The sequence below is a fragment of the Belonocnema kinseyi genome, chromosome 5, assembly GCF_010883055.1.
Source record: "Belonocnema kinseyi isolate 2016_QV_RU_SX_M_011 chromosome 5, B_treatae_v1, whole genome shotgun sequence".
Taxonomy (NCBI): Eukaryota; Metazoa; Arthropoda; class Insecta; order Hymenoptera; family Cynipidae; genus Belonocnema; species Belonocnema kinseyi.
Window position 1 is genome coordinate 7,752,615 of NC_046661.1, and position 19,603 is coordinate 7,772,217.

A 19,603-nucleotide genomic window follows, 5' to 3' on the forward strand; every position below is an offset into this window, starting at 1 on the left:
ATTTCACAATATATTTGAATTTTCAACGAAATAATTGAATTTTTATCAAAATCGTTGGGTTTTAGTAAAATAATTAATTGGTTAATCAAATTCCACAATATAGTTGAATTTTCATCAAAATACTTAAATTGTCAATTAAATTATACAATATATTTGAATTTTCAATAAAATATTTAAATTTTCAACAAAATAGTTTACTTTTTATCAAAATAATTAATTTTTCTATAAAATTCCACAATATAGTTGAATTTTCCACAAAATATTTGAATTTTATCGAAATAATTGTATTTTCAATAAAATAGTTTAACTTTTATCAAAACAATTAAGTTTTCAACAAAATAGTTGAATTTTTAAGAAAGTAATTAATATTTCAATAGAATTCGACAAAACAGTTCAATTTTCAACAAAATCGTTAAGTTTTTATTGAAATACGTAAATTTGGAATAAGATAAATGAAATTCTAACAAAAATATTTACATTTTTAACAAAATAGTTTAATTTTTATCAAAATAATTACATTTTCAATAAATTTTCACGATATAGTTGAATTTTCGATCAAATATTTAAGGGGGCCACCCTATGTGACGGCCCGTTTTTTAAGTATTTTTTGGGAATTTTTTTGAGGAACGATAACAATAAACAACTTTGAATTTTTCACTATACGTTTATACACATTTAATCAGTAAACTGTGCAAGTTTGAGTCCAAATCTTTATTATAATGCATATGGCGCAACTTCGAAGACACCCATATCAAGAAAAAGTGTATCTATGGCCGGCATGATTCCGGGCGAACGGCTTATTTGCAACTAAGAAACCAAACGGCATTTTGATATTTGAAGCTGTGGCCACGGCCTGAACTATAATATTTAAAAAATATTAAAAATTGAGTAATTGACACGATTTTGAATTGTTTTCAAATTTTATGATTTTTTTCGATTATTTTCTTACGAAAAAAAAGGTTTGGAATTTTCTAGTTATCCTAGTTCAGGCTATGCGTACACATGTGCTGAATCTACCATACCAATTTTAAAGCAATCCGTCAAACTATTTTTGAGATATCATGCCAGCCAATTCTAAAAACGTGGTTTCGAGAAAAACGCCTTTCAAAGTTCAAGAACGAGGGACTTCCGTTTCCGGCATCAAAATGTAAAGTAGTGGGAATTCTTGATGCTGAGTTTTTCTGATACTGTGGTGAAATTTGAGGTGAGTGTATTGTGGAAGTGTATTGAAGCGTGTGGATGTGAGAGATTAATTGAGGGATTGTGGGATTGCAAAGGGGAGGTAGATTTTTCGGACGAGTGAGACAGATTTGTGTGGAAGTTTGTTTGGAGATTTGTGACAGGGTGGGAAGACTGTGTTGACGGATTGTTAGTACCAGGGTTGGGTACCGACAAAGAAAGGCGAGACAGATACCACACAGCGACGGTAGATAGAGGCAGGGAAGTATAGAAGGCGGGAAAGTTTGAATTTGATTCATGGCTAGCGGAGCGAGTATTTTCGCTGAAGAAACAGAGTTAGAGCAGGAAGTGTTCAGTACGCCGAAAGAAGAGATAAAGGAAAGAAAGGCAAGGGGGAAGTATAAAAAAACTATAGAGAAGGAAAGATTAAGAGCAAAAAATGTAGGGTCAATAGAAGCATTTATCAAAAGTAAGAGAAGGGAGAGGGAAAGCAGTGAAGAGAAGGAAGATATCGGGGCGAGTGTAAAATATCATAAAATGTTTAGATCGCCGCCGGAAAAGCAGGGTTTTGGTAGGGAAGAGCGATAATAGTAAGGGAGCTGACGGTAGCGGAGATGAAAGTAAAGTGTCGATGAAAGAGGAAGGACTAAAGGAAATTCGAGAAGTGATGATAGAGGTAATGGGAATTTATGAAGAAAAGCAGGAGAAAAGGAGAGAGGAATCAAAGAATGAAATAAGGCGGGAAATAGCTGAAGTTAAGAAAGAAATTAAAAAATGGGAAGAGATCATGGAAAAGTTATAAAAGAGGATGCAGTCATTAGAGCAAAAACTAGAGAAGCAGGAAGAAGTTAATAATACAAAGGTAGAGGAGATGAGAGGTAGGATGAAGAAACTTGAATTCTCGAACAGGGATTGTGGTGGGGGCTAGAGCGGGAATAAGAAGATGACAAGGCTAAGAAAAATAGAAAAAAGAATAAAAAGAGAAGAGAGGGAAGAAAGAAAATTAAACATAATGATAAAGGGTATAAGATTAGGGGGGAAGAAGCTGAAGGAAAGGGTGGACGAAGTACTGAAAAGGATTGATGCTAATGTAGAGATAGAGGAAATGCGAAATGTAAGAAGGAAAGTGCGAAGAGGGTAGATAATGGTACTGGTGAATCTAAAGAAATGGGAACATAAGAGGGAGGTGATGACAAAGAAGAGGTTATTATATGGTAGTCCAGAGAAAATAGAGGATGATTTGACACAGGTAGAAAGGAAAATGCAGTATAAATTAAGGAAAATAGCGGAAGAGGAAAGAAAAAAGGGAAAGAGAACATGGGTTCAGTATGAGGTAATTCAGATGGATAGAGTATGGTGAGATTGGGATGAAGAAAGGGAACAGATAGTAAGAAATGAGGTGCAGGGAAGCTAGAAGAGGAAGAAACAGGAGATAGGAAAATAGGAAATAGTAAGAAGAAAAAAAAGATGAGAAACGAAATTAGGGAAGAAATGAAGATTTGTTACTGAAACATAGCAGGATTGGAGAAAAAGGATAGGGAGTTTATGAGAAATTTGACACTATGGAATGTAGTCATAATGATGGGGACGTGGCTAGATAAAAAGGGATGGGAAAGAGTAAGGGAAGAAAGGTTACAAAGAGGTTACAAATGGCAAGTGCAAAATGCAAAGAGGAAGAATAAAAAAGGCAGAGCAATGGGAGGAATGGTGATGGGATTAAGGAATGAATGTATACCTGGAAAAGATAAGAAAGACAGGAATGAACAAAAAGCAGGAGTAATAGTATAAGAGGCAGGAGGAGAGAAGTGGAAGCTGGCGGGGATTTATGTGAACGGTGATATGCAGGAAAAAGCAGAGGATATTAAAGAAATGATTAAAGAAAATAAAGAAGAGATTAGGATGATAATAGGTGGGGATTTTAATGCGACAGCAGTAGACAGAGAAGGAAGGGAATGGGAAGAAGAGAGAGGAAGAAAATACAAAGATAAGGTACTAAATGGGGAGGAAGAAAGTTGTTGAAGAGCTTGAAGGAGTTAGGATGGTATATCTTAAACAAAAATATAGAAGGGGATGAAAAAGGAGAATATACACGCTCAGAAAGAGAAAGGGGAACGGTAATTGATTATGTGATACTGGATGATGAGGTAAGAGAGAAGGTTAAGAAACTAAGGGTAGGTGAATATATTGATTCGGATCACTTTCCCTTAATAGTGACTTTAGAGGGACAAAAAAGCAATAGCAATATGAGTAAAAGTGGAGCAAATGTAAAAAGTGTAGGAAAAGGGGATTGGTCAAGAGAAGGAAAAGAACGGCTTAAAGAAGAAATAAGAAATATCAAAATGGGAGAGGGAAATGTGGACGAGGAGATGAGAAAAATGGTAGGAGAAATAAAAATAGGATCAGAGCACACAAACAAAAATGAGGTTAGTAAAGGGGGAATAGAAGTGTGTGGGATGAGGACTGCAATGAGAAAAAAAGGAGTTCGGAAAGGAATTAAGAAAGTGGAGAAAAAAAAGTAATGGGGAAGAATATAGAGAAAAAAAGAAAGAGTATAGGGTTTTATTATCAAAAGAGAAAAAAGAAAGAGTATAGGGTTTTATTATCAAAAGGAAAAGGAAGAGAATGAAAGGTTTGAGCAAGAGGCGGAGAAGGCTAGGACGGAAGAAGAGATATGGAAGGTAGTAAATAGAGAAAGAAAAAGAGTATACCAAGATATTCAAATGATAAAATGGAAGAAATATTTTTTGGATTTGCTCGGCGGAGTAGAGAGAAAAGTTGTAAAAGGAGGAAAATATGGTAGAGAAAGAGATGAGGAAGAGGACATTTCAAGGGAAGAAATATTTAAAGTTTTAGTCATAATGAAGGATAGAAAGGCACCTGGTATAGATGAGATTCCAAATGAAGTATGGAAATATGGAGGGGAGGAACTAGAGGAATGGGCATGGATAATGTGTAATAGAGTATGGAGAGGAGAGGGGGCAAGGTTATGGAAAGAAGGAGTAGTTATACCAATAGTAAAGAAAGGCAAGGGAGAGGAGGTTAAAAATTATAGGGGGGTGACGTAGATGCCAACACTGTATAAAGTATACGTAACTATTTTGTCGGAGAAATTGAAGATAAAAGTTGAAGAAAAAAAGATTGAGTCACCGAATCAGACAGGGTTTAGAAAATGAATGGGGGTTATGGACAACATATACGTTCAGAACTATCTAGTAAATAAGAGAATTAAAAGGGAAAAAGAGGCAATGATATCTTAGAGAAACAAAAAGAATGGTAAAGGTAAAGGGTACAGGTAAAGGAAGAAGAAATGGGGAGAAAGGGTTGGGGAGGAGTAAGGATAGAGAAGGAGAAGATATATACACTGACATACGCAGACATCATAGTGTTGATGGCAGAGGATGGAGAAGGGAAGGCGGGATTAATTACATGATTAGGGAAATACTTAGATGGGAAAAAGCTGAATTTAAATGTTAAAAAAACAAACATAATGAGATTTAAAAAAGGAGGGGGAAGGAAGAAAGAATGGGCAGGGAGATGGATAGGAATAAAGTTAGAAGAAGTCGAAGAGTATAAATATTTGGGATATATCTTACAAACGAATGGAGATCATACAGCTCATATAAGAGAAAGGATAAAGAAAGCAGCAGGGGTACTGAAACAGATATGGGGAATAGGAAAAAGGAGGTTCAAAAAAATTGGAGAAGGAGAATGTGGTTATTTGATACGCTGGTCTGGCCGGTATTAGGTTATGGAGCACAGATATGGGGATGGAAAGAAAGGAAAGATATTGACAGTCTACAAGAAAGGTTAACTTTGAGAGCGGGAAAGAGGGCATGGAAATTTGAGACGAAGCTGAGGAAGGGAAATGGAGGGGAGTTGGCGAGAAAGTGATTGATTGAGGTAGAAGAGAGGAGAGGCAGGGCGATCGAATTAACGAGATAGGAAGAATAAAGGAGGGAGTTCTTTAATGATAGAGAAATAGAAGACGGGACTGGAGTAAACTATGAAGAATTAGAAAAAAGGGAGAGGGAAAGACAATTAATAGAAAGATGAGGGGCTATTGCGAAATCAAAGTACAATAAATGGTATAAGATGATAAAAAAGGAAGGGGTGCCAAAGTATTTAGAAAAGGGATGGGGAGAGAGAAGGTGTACCAGAATAGCAAGATTTAGATTGGGAAACGAAGCAAGGGAGGGGATGTACTGGGAAAAAGAAGAGAATAGAAAGTTTAGAATATGTGAATGGGAGGAGAAAACATGGGTGCATATATGGGAAGGATGTAGGAGAGGAATGGAAGATAAAGGAAGCTGAAGTTTCGAATTTAATTAAAAAATCCTTCCCTCCCAACCAGGCTCAACTCTAAAGAATTCAAAGTATTCAAAAAATCTAAAAGTATTCATAGAAGCCAGAAGCTATTAATACTCAATGTTTGAATGTAATGAATTCAAAGGATCTAAATGTATTGAATAAATTCGAATAAATTTGTTTACTTTAGATTTTTAATTTTAATCGTAACTAATAACTAATTTTTTAGTGAAAAGAATGAGGATAATTCAAAAGGCTCAAAATAATTAAAACTATTTAAAGAATATTTAAGTATTTAAATAAATTCAATGAATTTTTTATAATTTTAAGTTGTTTATTTTAATCTCAAGTTATACGTCAAACGCGCTTTTTCAGACCCCTCTCTCCCTTTTCTGCCTTCCTAGAACTGCGAGCTGAAGCAATTTCTCAGGGGAGCAGGGCAAAAGCGGTTACGACTGTCGAGTTGGAAGGGCAACAGTACGCGAATACTCAGTCGATTATATTTCCCAATAATATATATTCCATTTGGAAACGTTTTAAGCGACCCTGACTACGTTTCAATTTTGCCAATTTAGTTACAAGGTAAGTGCAAGGCTAGCACCGAAATCGGACTGAAAACGTGAGTTTGCTCTACTGGATTTCTAAATTCAAACAATTAAAAAAATTAAGTGGGTCTTCTAGTTTCGTCCCAGGATTTCGAGCCTATCTTGGGAAATTTAATGCAAGAAAACTACAAACGCTAACTGAAAACGTTTTTTTTGCTATTTACTGATACGTTGTTAAACTAGAAAAAAATTGTTTATAATTATTTCCGCACCCGCCACCTTGGATCATCCTTGACAGACTACTGCAAACGTATCATTTTCGACTTTGCGGTAAGGCTTCGGCTACTTAAATTGCATAAAGCAAACCAAAAGTGCAATATGCACATGTCTTGCATTCATTGGCTGGATGTTGACAACCTCTTGCTCATGTCTTCTCTTCAGTATCCGGATATTGACTCAGTCCTTCGCATGTCTTGCCTTTATTAACCGGATGTTCACTAAGTCCTGCACATGTCTTGCCTTTATTGGCTGGATATTGACTTTGTCGTGCACATGCCTTGCCTTCATTGGCCGGATATTGACTAGGTCCTGCTCATGTCTTGCCTTTATTGTCCGGATGTTGACTATGTCCTGAATATTATTATTGTAGCACGATTCTCATCTGTGCCCAAAATCCACGTTTTTAAAATTAAGAAATTTAAGCCTCGCGCTGTTAAATCGCTATATTGATGTGAAAGCCTGCATAATTACTCAATTTCGCTGGTCATGCATCAGATGTCAAAAACCAATAAAAATGAAACGATAGATCCAATATGGCATCCTGACATTTTTTGAGATTTTCGTGAGCACTACTTTGATATTCCTTTACATCTTATTATCAGGTGCAGTTTTTACAAAATGTACCGAAAATATTTTGAATGAAAATCTTCCGATTAAACTAATAAGGGATGAATTATAGCCCTAAAGTAACTATTAGATTCAACAAACCGGTTGTCAGTATACAGGGACTCAAAGTTTTCACTTTTTCAGGTTATGGACTTACATGCAGCTTAAAATAAAAATTGAGATTTAACCCAAAACCGCAGCTAGTTTTTGACATGTAATTACGAAAAAGCCTCATTAATAACTAAAACTAAATATCTCGGTGAAAATCAGTAGAACATTCTTAATATCCATTCAGTTATATTACTTCCCGTTTTTTCTTCGAGGCAATTTCAATAGACTTTACATGATCTTGTAAAGTACAATCAATCAAATCATGATTCGCCAATTTAATAATTTTGAAGTTCATACTTTTCAGAGACGATTTCATGTTATGAAACAAAATTTTTTGAATTATTTCACAAGCAATGCTTTGTTTGCGTAGTTGTTTTGTACTTGTTATAAACGCGATAAGTATTACTCGTAAAACGCTCACTTTTAAACTCAATCACAGAGTGAAAAAATATCGTATCGGTATTGAGTGTGACAATAAATTGTACACATACTACTGAGACTTGTCTATAAGTAAAAAGCCGTTGCAATATATAATAATTTTGCGAATTTTGACCACCTTTTTCAGGTTTTCACCACTGTGCGTAATAGTAAATTTTGAGTACGGATGATGTTAATATTAAATTGCGTAAACGAATCCTTGGTTGGGAACTTTAAGTTTAAAAGCAGCATGCTTTGCTAGATAACACAGGGCGATAAAATTCGACGAAATATCGCACCCATAGACCGGACCTGGTGTAGCCGAAGGAAGTTGATGCGCTGAATCCGAATCTAAACTCAAAATTGCTCCACCACCCTTATATTATTGCGATAACCAGACCTAATATGCTAGGCTGACAACATAATATCCATGCCAGATAAATCCCAAACGCCCTAGAAAAGTTAAATCAAGAACACAATAACCTGCAAGCCCTAAACCCCAGGAAGGTTAACCCGAGATCGCAATAACCTGCAAGCCTTAAACACCAGGAAGGTAAACTCAAGAACAAAATAACCTGCAAGTCCTAAGCCCCAGGAAGGTTAATCCGAGATATAGTTGGCGAGGAATATTTCAGGTGTTTGTCTCCAGCGGCTATTCTCCCTCCGACAGTTCTCTTCAGGATAGTTGGCGAGGAATATTTCCAGGTGTTTGTCTCCAGCGGCTATTCTCTCTCCGACAGTCCTCTTCAGAATAGTTGGCGACGAATATTTCAGGTGTTTGTCTCAGGTGGCTATTCTCTCTCCGACATTTCTTTTTAAGATAGTTGGCGAGGAATATTTCATGTCTTTGTCTCCAGCAGCTATTCTCCCTCCTACAGTTTTTTTCAGGATAGTTGGCGAGGAATATTTCCAGGCGTTTGTATTCAGCGGCTATTCTCTCTGCGACAGTCCTCTTAAGAATAGTCGGCGAGGGATATTTCCACGTGTTTGTCTCCACCGGCTATTCTCTCTCCGACAGTCCTTTTCAGGATAGTTGGCAAGTCTTTTTACGCGACATAATTTTTATCAATAGCAGTTTATTCTGAAATAGGATTTCAGCCATTGATATCTTTTTCTCCATGCGTGTGCTCTCTTAATATATTTTAACAATGTCTTCTCGTACTCCTTGTATCGATAAACTGGATAAATTTTATTATCTCTGTGGAAAATACGAGATTGGAAAAGATCGAAGACCGATCACTGACACTATTAAGAAAATAATCTCAAAATGTTACAATAAAGTTATGCACAACCACGATAAGAATTGGGTTCGAACATGTATTTGTTATTCTTGTCGCTGGAATTTGAATCACTGGGAAAATATTAAAACAGAGGTTGTCATGGATGCCAGATGTGCTGAATATCAAAGATAAGTCTCATTGAAAGATCTCACAATTCTGTTATTCCATCGAGCTTACATCTTATGGATATTGAGCCTGTTATACATTGTGCTGAGAGTGAAGAGTCCGATGATGATGATAATGAATATGAGGATAAATCTCATAATAAGAATCCTCAACTTTACAATCAAAATGATTTAGATGATCTCGTTTGCGACTTGAGTCTTGCTAAATACGAAGCTGTACTACTGGCTTCAAGATACCACGAAAGAAATTTGTTACTACCTGAAACTAAAATCACTAGCTACAGAAATAGAGAAAGGGAATTTTTGCCATTTTTTTTCTATGGAAAATTCCGTTGTGTTTTTTAATGACGTGAAAGGTCTAATTACTTTGTATGGAATAGCAGAGTACAAACCACCGGAATGGCGGCTGTTTATCGTTTTTTCCACTGAAAGTTCCAAAGCGGTGTTATTGCACAACGGAAATTAATATGCTGCAGTTCCGCTAGGTCATTCTACCGTTTTGAAAGAATCATGTTACAGTTGTAAGTAGCTATTGCATAAATTGGACTACAAATCTCAGAATTGGTACGTTTGTGGTAATTTCAAGATGATCAATATTTTGACTGGCTTACATTCAGGAAATTGAAAGAATCCATGTTTTCGATCAACATTGGACGAAAAAAGTTTGGGCAATGAGATCAGAGTGGAAAATTTGTTCACATAATGTAAATATAATTAAATAATTAAAAATACATTGCTTATTTTCTCATTTGGACTACTTTCCCGAAAACGTCGGAGCATTTAACGAGGAGATAGGTGAAAGGTTCCACCAAGATTTCAAAGATAAAGAGTGACATCACCAAGGTCGCTGGGATGAGAAAATGATGGCTGACTAAAACGTGATCGATCGCATAAGAAAAAAGGGCCTGAGTAGTCAGCTTACATCTTATTCTGTCACGAGAGTGGAGGTCTGCGAAGATCTTGGATCTACCTGTCTTTAGGGTTATCATATTGAAGAGATATACACAGGGCCCTGCGTCCGTTGCTTGACAGGTCTGGGATTCTGCAGTAACTGTTCCCGGGTTTTCTTGCCTGGGGGTAATGGGACTTTTGTGTCGGTGGCTTATGGGGTTATTGTGTTCTTAGGTTAACTTTTCTGGATTTTAATGTTCACAGGTTTTTGATAAACACAAAATAAAAATAATTATTTTGTTTGTATAAAATAATAGATAATAAAATAATATAAAAATATAAAAAATAAACATATGAAAAATATAAAATCACAATAATAAATAATGAAAATGCAAATACAAAAATAATAATTTATTTTATATATGTGGGTTAACCTCTCTGGAGTTATTGCGATCTCGGGTTAACCTTCCTGGGCTTTAGGGCTTGCAGGTTCTTGCGTTCTTGGGTTAACTACGTAGAAAATCAAGTGAGAGTTTATTGTTCAACCTCGCAGATATTTTTTTTCATGTATTTCAGCATCATCTGAAACTTAAATTTTCTAAATTAAAAAAGAACGATGTCTCGTCTTGTAAAAATCCGTTTCAAAAAAGTGGGTAGTGGTTTTTAAAGTAGAAGATTGTAGCTTTTTAATGTCATATATTTTACGTTTTTGGACTCATCTAACTATATAAAATTACCATTTTTCTCGGTCTGCAACCGATAGTAGATAAAAAAACTCTTTCCATTTCTCTTCAATTTGGTATGCAACCAATTCTAAGTTCGGTCTGCAACCAAAGTATTTAAGATTTCTTACAAATCTCCTTGGTGTGCAGCAAGGGGTAAGGGCTTGGAAGAAAGGTGTTTTCTAGCTGGCCTTTTTTGTTTCTCTGTTTTGAGAAGGTATTAGTTTTTATTATTCTGATTTTATATAGTCGGAGATTAAATAAGTACAGGCGTCTGGGTCATCGTAGCTATCCATATTCTGAGAAAGAGAACTGTGGTCGGTGCTACGAATATATTTATTATCATCATTATGATCATCTACGCAGAAATAGTTATCAAAGAGAGTCTTTGCATACGAATGAAGTTGACAGTTATGAGGATCAGGATTCTTTGAAGCAGGATTTCAATCTTCCTGTTCAGGATGATGGCTTGCAGTCGCAAGATACTCTGTAATCCTCTGTGAGTGGTCCTTAAATTCGATTCGATATTTATAAAAAAAACCAGAGCAGGAGATCTTAGACAAAAAAATCTAGGTGATTTTGGTAGAAGACTAGCAGAAGAAAAAACTTTCATTCTGATTTGGCATTAAGAATAGGTTAGAAGGAAAGGTTTACCAAAAGACGAAAAATAATCTTTGATTAAGAAGTTTTCCGTTACAAAAAATAGTTTATTTATCAATCCTCAAATATTGAACCCTGAGATAAGAGTTTCAGGTATTGAAGATGCTGCCAATAAAAGAGATGCTCGAATAGTTGAAAAACAGGATAGAATCACAGCAAGTATTACTGATCTGACTAACTTATTGTTGATTGTAGTAAAACTGCCTATTAAAGAAATGTGTCTATTTTGGAGAACATTACTGCACTGATAAGACTACTCACGGAACTTCAGCATGAAAAACTTCAATAAGGAAGTCCCTTATTGTAAAGAAAGTTGATACTATACTACGATACCCACTAAGAATGCCTTTTTGTGGCAGAATCAGAAAACAACACAGAGATGGCGAAAAACTATGTACCAAAGTTAACGTGAGCATAACAATAATTATGAGGCTAATATGTCTTTTTCCTTGATTTTAATAGAAGATCTCTATTTGTGGAGGGTGCATTTTCATTCTGCGATTAATCACTTTAAAATATTCGACTCAACTATAGACATTTTCTTGGATGCTTCGCTTTTCTGCTCTAAAATGTTTTTCAAAATGCTTCGAAAATGCTAATATTATACTAAGAATAGGAAGCACCACATCATTAGCATAAATTAACAAAAAGGGTGAAGTTCGTTCACCTAAATTATGTAATTTGTCAAGTAAGATCTGGAGGTTGTTGGAAAAATGAAATCTTGAAATTTGAACCCGAAATAGAATTTACTTTGTCCAATGAAACTTTGACATACATTATAAGTAATTTTGGCAAACTAAAAATAAAACTTTTTGCAACTAGGACTAATACAAAATATCAAAAGTATATATCGTAGAAAAAAGATCTATATGCGATTGCCATGGATGCTTTCAAAATAAATTGAAAACCATAATTATTTCTTGCGTTTTCTGAATTCTGCACTATTTTTCGCATTCTGTAGGAACGGATTATTCTTGGTGCAGGAGTTTTATCTGGAACGCTTTCAAAAGTAAACTCGTTCCAGAAGAAACAGTGGGCTTCATTATATCTTTATTATGGGATTCATCGATCCATTAGTATGGCACTGCTTTAACAAAATGGTGGGATTTTTGCAAATCTAAACCTATAGATTCGTTTGCATATACTATCGAAAATGTTATTATGTTTCGAAGTATACAATACAATAAAAGAGCTTCTTATGAAACTCTGACCATCTGGAATAAATGGACTATCTGACATTAAAATCACTAACCTAATTAGCTCTTCTTACAAGCCATATGATAAAAACTTCGAGCTTACTTGTTATCAGGAGTATCTGCGAGATAAATGATAATATGGAAATTAAAATTCAGGTAGAATTAAAACTTTGGATGTAAATAGAGTACAACTCACACTTGTGATTAAATTCTACACCAAAGATATTGTTTTTTCCAGCTACCGCGTTGAAAGAATACTTAGATACTTAGAAGTATTCTAGAATACTTAGAAGAATACTCTCGTGCTACTAAAAATTAATTCTGTTAGTTCAGGTATTAGAAATACGTCTCCCCCGAGGAAATTCGGTGAACAATTGAAGCATTTTATACCCGAATGCTTTCATAAGGTTCACGTCGTACTAAAAATTGATCCTGGTCGTCCAGGTATAGAAAATAGAAATAAAGATAGAATAGAAATAGAAGATGTATTTCACTATCTCGGCTACCTGTATTGATTTTCAGTACCACGAGACCTTTTTAAAATCATCGAGACATGTTAAGTATTCGCATATATCTTAGATTTAAACTCCTAACGAAACTTCGTCGGAGAACACGTTCTTTCCATACCTGGACAACCAGTATTATTTTTTGGTACGACGACACCTTTTGAAAATCATCCAGGTATGTTTAATTTCAATTCTTAACCAAACTTCCACGGTGAATACGTATCTTTAATACCTGGAGAAACAGACTCGATTTTTAGTACGACGAGATTTTTATAAAAGCATCCAGGTATATAATGTTTGACTTCCTAATCAAACTTTATCGGGGAAGATGTATTTTTAATACCTGCGCAAACAGGATCAATTTTTAGTATTTAGTGATCCTTATAAAAGCATCCGGGTATATGATATTTCAATTATGAACCGAATTTACTAGGGGAAGATGCATTTTTAATACCTGCTATACCAGAATTAATGTGTAAAACGACGAGACCTTTTTAATATCACCCAGGTGTGTTAACTTTCAATTCGCAACCAAACTTTCTCTGAAAGATTTATGTTTTATATCTGGACAGCCAGAATCAACTTTTAGTGCGATGAGATCATTATCAAACCATCTGCGTACCTACAATTTTTAATTCTCAACCAAATTTCGTCGGAGAAGATGTACTTTTAATACATGGCCAAACATTCACGGAGAATACGTAATTTTCATACCTTGACTACCAGAATTAATTTTCAGTACACAGAACTTTTTTAAATCATTCGGGTGTGTTAAATTTCCATTTTTAAGCAAACTTTCTTGGGAAAGATGTATTTTTTATACCTAGACAACCAGGATCAGTTTTTAGTACGACGAGGCGTTTTTTAAATCATTTGGGTACCTTAAATTTCCATTCTTAAGCAAACTTTCTCGAGTAAAATGTATTTTTTAAATCTACACAATATCCAAATCATTCAAAAAATTAACTTTGTATTAATAAATTGCATCCAGCATTTAAACGAATGTTTATAACAATGTTCTCCTTGGGGATTTCATTTAAAATCGTCAGTACAAATATTCGCTTATCACCATCTGTTACTTCACTGTGTAAAGAAACCATTTCCATTTAATGACCTTTGCGCTATTCCACGATACTCTGCCCAATCGACAGGCCAATCGAATGGAATCAACTCGTAGGAATATAGTGAAATTTCGGACAAATATAACACTTCCAAATCTTTTATAAATGATAATTATGTCAAAAACTTGTTACAAAACAAAATTAACACATTTGATAAAGGCGTGAAAAAATGTAGTAATTTAAATTTTCTCAAAGTGAGCAGAGGGGAATTTACAATTTAATCAAATATGTCTAGAACCAAGACGATCTGCATTAGGGAATTATATATTGACCATTATTCTTTCTAGGATTCGAGAGTATGCGGATTGCATTAATCACATTCGACTATTGACATGGTTACTGCTTGGATCTTTGATTCATAGTGTTACGTATGCGGCTAATAATAACCTTCAAGCACATGGACACACTACGGCAAGTGCACAGCCAATACCTCTGGAAGGGTCTTGTTATATAGCCGATCACATTCAAATTATATTTAGCGGATATCCTGAACATTCCAGGACAAGCGTTCAGCATATATCAGCTCTTTTCCAAGCAATTATATTATGTCAGGTATGAAAAATATTATGTTTTTTAAAAGATAGATTTTAACGAAATGCAAATTAGATTTAAGAAAATGATACTTTTTTACTATGTTCATCAAGAATAACCTCTCTGAGCGTACAAATATATTCTATTTACAACTCTACTCACTTAGTCGCTTATGAAACTCGCCGAAGAGGTTCTTATTATTGTGTTAGTCAAAACAATAGCTATTTAATTTTTTTTGTACTAGTTGTGATTTAAGTGCGCAAAACAGCTCACTACTCACGAATGTGTATTTCTCGCATTAATCGTCGACCACTGCCGCCGGCGTCAAACGCGAAGGTTTACGCCAATCACAACTGGAAAGAGCTACAGGCAAATGATGAGATTAGATGCAGGCTGTGGACACTAAGCATTTTCTGAATTAAACTGTGGTTCACGAAGAAATGGTAGATCGCAAAAATATGTTTTAAATCAGTTTTTATTTCAAGACAATTTCAATTTATATGTGATTACAGTGTGAAAGTATTCTCTATGTTTCCCGAGGATATTTACTTGTTAATTGTTAATTATCAACAATTATTTTTAACACTTTACCCCAGACACCTGAACTCACACAGAAATTCCTTCTCACCCTTTTTCTTATTTTAACTGTCTTTAATATATTTGTTTCGACTATTTAGCACAGATATTTACCCCCACTCTACGTCTAATTAGCATATATAAAGCGCTACCTCGTGCCGAGGAGCCAGTTCTGAGCTTGTATCAATAGATACTAATAAAGTGCTTGAAGTCAGAGATTGACTTGAAGCTCACACAAAAAAAGTCAGTTCCACAATTTACCGCATAACCTTATTGGCGATCCTGCCAGGATCAGCTTTTCGACTTCTCTGATTTTACGAAATCATTAAAGAGATTTCACATAAAACTGATCCGCAATGACACCTGGAAAAAGGAATTTTACGAAATTCACAAGACGCTAGAGCTCCGGTATTATTCTACGGATAATCCCGTTAACCAGAAGCAGTAAGAAGAACTGAGCAACACTGGAAGAAACAAATTCCATACTACGTAAACTCAACCTTCCAAAACTTCAGCACGAGGCCCGCAAACAGGCGGAAGAGATATCTGTCTAGCAGCAGTCTAGCAGCAAGGAATCCAGGATAGATACAGCTCAAGCAGCCGACACATTAGCAGTCAGAACGCCCAGCGCCAGAAGAAAGAAGAATTAAACAAAAAGCAAAAAAACAAGTAAAGTCCTCCTTGCTGTCTTCGGAAGGAGGCGAACGCGAAACTGAAAATAAATAGTTTAACATTCGGGGAGGCAGAGTTTCGAGATTAGGGTAAGGTATACTTCTGGTGCTCCAGAGCACTACCTTTCCTAAAAGTAAATAAATAAAAGATTACTTTGGAATCAGAGAAATTGTATCAGACGATATCTTTGCATTCCACTGTACTAAAGGACTTAAAGTCCAACGGAAGCACATTCCCAGACACATATTAGATAACAAAATCGAGATAAGCTTTTACGCTGGCATACGCGACGTATAAAGATAAAGTACAAAACTCCGGCTCAGTCGAGAGCAACATAGCACGCTTAACGAAGAGAATCACAGTAAGAGAAGAGAAATTAAGCAAGTAGCAAGAAACTCAGCACTCATCACGGACGACGATTCAGATTCCGAAAATTTGAAAAATAAAATGTCTGGAATCGGCATAAAACAACAACCCTTATGACCTTATAACTGTCCTGCAACAGAAAACAGACAGAAACCCGCACCCACGAATCCACAACTACTAAGGAGTATGGCAACAGAATGTCCCAATGAGCTGCCAATTGGAACAGCTCCTGCAATAACTTCCTTCTCACCAGCGAACGATATGATTAGAATAATAAAAATCCTAAATTGAACCAATGATGCCGGTATTCACGAGTGAATAAAAAGCGTAAAAAGAGCCTGTTTACTCTGTGACAACCCAGACTTACTGCTCGATTTTGTATCAGCTCGATGAATTGTTCCGAGCTAAATTGGACACAATTAGACAGTGTGGAAACACCGTACAAACTTTTAGTCAATTGTTCAGAGCCGCTTATAACGAATTAGTATACGCGGTACAGGCAGAGTATCCATCTGAGACGGAAAGGAAAATGGCTCTAAAAAAGAAGAAAACAGCGTGATTAAAAGATTTATAATGAATTCAGGGGGTGATATATCATCACAAGTTAGACCCATGAGACCCGCGACCCTGACTAAAGCACTCCAGGAAGCTCTAGAAGCAGGGGCTTGGCAAAGAGAAAAAAAATAAAGATAGGATACTAAGACAAAGCCAACTGCCTAGAAACACACTGAAATTTCAACCTCGACCTACAGTATTTAGGCCTTCGGCTAACACGTCATCAAATCAGCCCAAGGTACCCAACGGGAACCTCCCGCTAGCCGAAAAGTCTAAAATAAGTTGCCATAAGTGCGGCAAAATCGGACATTTCGCCTCCCAATGTTATAGTAAACAGCAGAGTTTTCACCCAGGCTCAGCACAAAATCGAACCCCACATCAAGACAATTCAGGAAAATCAAGAAGAATATTTAGAACAAGTGTAAATTACAGAAGAAGAGATAGCAGAGCAGAACCAATACGAGGAACAAGCAGAGTGTCAAAACTTTGCGGAAGACTACCATCATGAATCATCAGAAGCAACATACCTAATCTACTGGGGAAGAAAACAATTGTTCCATGTAACAGAAGACAATTTCCCTTTGATAGAAGATGGTATAATAAGTTTACCTCTTTCCCACGAATATCCAAGGTATGCCATAACTCGAAATTACCTGGTTACTAATAAATACAAACTACCACTACATTTCGAAGGTGATTATATATCCGGAAACACAAACAAAATTTGCAAAATAACAATGGAAGCTGAGGAGGACCAAACAGTATGGATAGAAGGAAAAAAGAAGCCCCCGATGGTATATACACTATTTCTAATAAAAAACTAATCATACCACACCATAATTATGAAAAAACACCAGCCAAAATCCCTCAAACAATTCCATTTGAAAGAATAGCATCAATGAAAACACGGGTCGCAGTTTCAGAAGAAAAAGTGGATGATAGCACTAATAATTCTACCCATCATCATTACATGGAACGAATTAAGAAACTGCAAGATAAATTGAATCTAAACCACATAGAACCAGAAATAAAAGAACGAGCAAAGAAAATCATACTACAATTGGCGCTAGAACAGACACAGCAATTACTCCAAAAAGAATTATAAGAAACTTCCAATCACCATTCAATTCACCAATATGGATTGATCCCAAAAAAGGAGGAAAGCTTAGAATGGTAATAGACTACCGACGAATAAATAAGGGTACGGATCAAGACGCTTACCCCTTACCGGTCATAGACGACACATTGGACCAACTCTGATCAGCAATGTTTTTCTCAGCATTCGACATGATTGCAGGGTTCCACCAAATACCGATGCTAGATTAATCAAAAAAATACACGGCCTTCTTAACGAGTAAACGTCACTTTGAATATAATAGGCTACCCTTTGGCTTGAGGGCATGTGATACTTACAGTTTCCCCGGCTTTTTTCCACAAAAATGAAATTTTTTAAAAACTGAACTCGGAGATACTATAAAATATCATAACGGACGTCCCCGGACTCTTTTTTGAGGGATAATAACAAAAAAATTTATTGAGCTAAATGAAAATGTTATGCATATGCATTATTTTGAGGTTACGTCATCTTCCATCTCTGCCTTTTCGATAATCTGGAAATTATTTATGAAATACAATTTTTTGATTGCCTGCCAAGAAGGTTAGTTCCGGGAGATTATTTACTATGTTTATTTGTAAGCCCAAAGTTTTCGGTCAAAAATATTGTGTAGTTTGGAAGTAACGCTCGGGTGAAATGTAGCACACATAACCTCGAAATATACACGCACGTTGTTAGCAATATCAAAAATTTTTTGATAAAAAAAACAAAAAAAAAGTGTGTGGGGACGTCCGTTAGCATGTTCGCTATCATTTCCCAGATTTTGAAGGCGAAATATTTCTTATCCTATGAAAAAAGCCGGGGAAATCTAACACAGAAAAAATCGATACTATTTCCTAAGCGCTATGCAAATTAATCACATTTTGCTAAATTAAAACTTTTTTGAATTAACCTACAAAAAAAGTGTGTGGGGACGTCCGTTAGCATGTTCGCTATCATTCCTCGGACTAGCAGGTTATTATAAGAAATTTATAAAGAACTTCTCCGCAATAGCCAGGCCGTTGACGAAACTAAAACAAAAATAGACAATATTCGACTGGACACCCCGATGCGAAGAAGCATTTGAAACATTAAAAAATGCTATGAGAAAGGCACCCGTACTAAAATTCCCGAATTTCAAAGAAAAATTCACATTGACCACGGATGCATCAAACCAAGGCCTCGGAGCAGTGCTCTCCCAATATTGACACTCCTGCCTATTTATAAGTAGAACCTTGAACAGGGCAGAAGAAAATTACAGCGGCTCAGAGAAAGAACTCCTCGCAATAGTGTAGACCATGAAAAGACTTCGACAGTACCTGTTAGGAAAGAAAATTACGATTCAAACAGATCACAAGGCACTCATCTGGCTACATAATGTTAAAGATCCTAGCTCGAGATTGCTCAGATGGAGGATGCGCCTCGAAGAGTACATATATGAAATCGAATATGTAAAAGGAAAAGAAAATAAAGTGGCTGACTGCCTCTGAAGATTATTCCCTATACGGAGTAGCGATCTCTCACAACAAGCATTTGAAGGAATAGACATACCTCCTACCTCTGAGAAAAATGAATATCTCGACACGGAAATCTTGGGTACCCCAATTAAATGTCCCAAAATCACTAAAGAAGAAATACTAAGAGACAGAGTAATAATCAAAAAACAAGATCAACTAGAAAACCCTGACAACCCTAACGAACAAGAGGAAACCATCGTAGAAGAAAACCCATGAAACTGCCTCAAGGACGACCTATACGATGAGTTCATGACTTGGCCACTGAACCCAACGTAAGGAAAGTTCAAAACGAAACCTAATGTGGTAGGAAAACTCTGGAAAGCCATAAACAAAGAAGACATGCCAAAGTT

General features: G+C 35.9%; 1 protein-coding gene across 1 annotated transcript in view; it reads left to right on the forward strand.

Moving 5' to 3' along the window:
* Positions 1–19,603, forward strand: part of LOC117172910 (protein unc-79 homolog) — a 600,505-nt gene that overhangs the window by 345,359 nt on the left and 235,543 nt on the right. Inside the window, exon 9 of the mRNA XM_033361204.1 lies at positions 14,231–14,495. Within this exon, the coding sequence (XP_033217095.1) occupies positions 14,231–14,495 (265 nt within the window). The remainder of the gene's footprint in view (positions 1–14,230; positions 14,496–19,603) is intronic.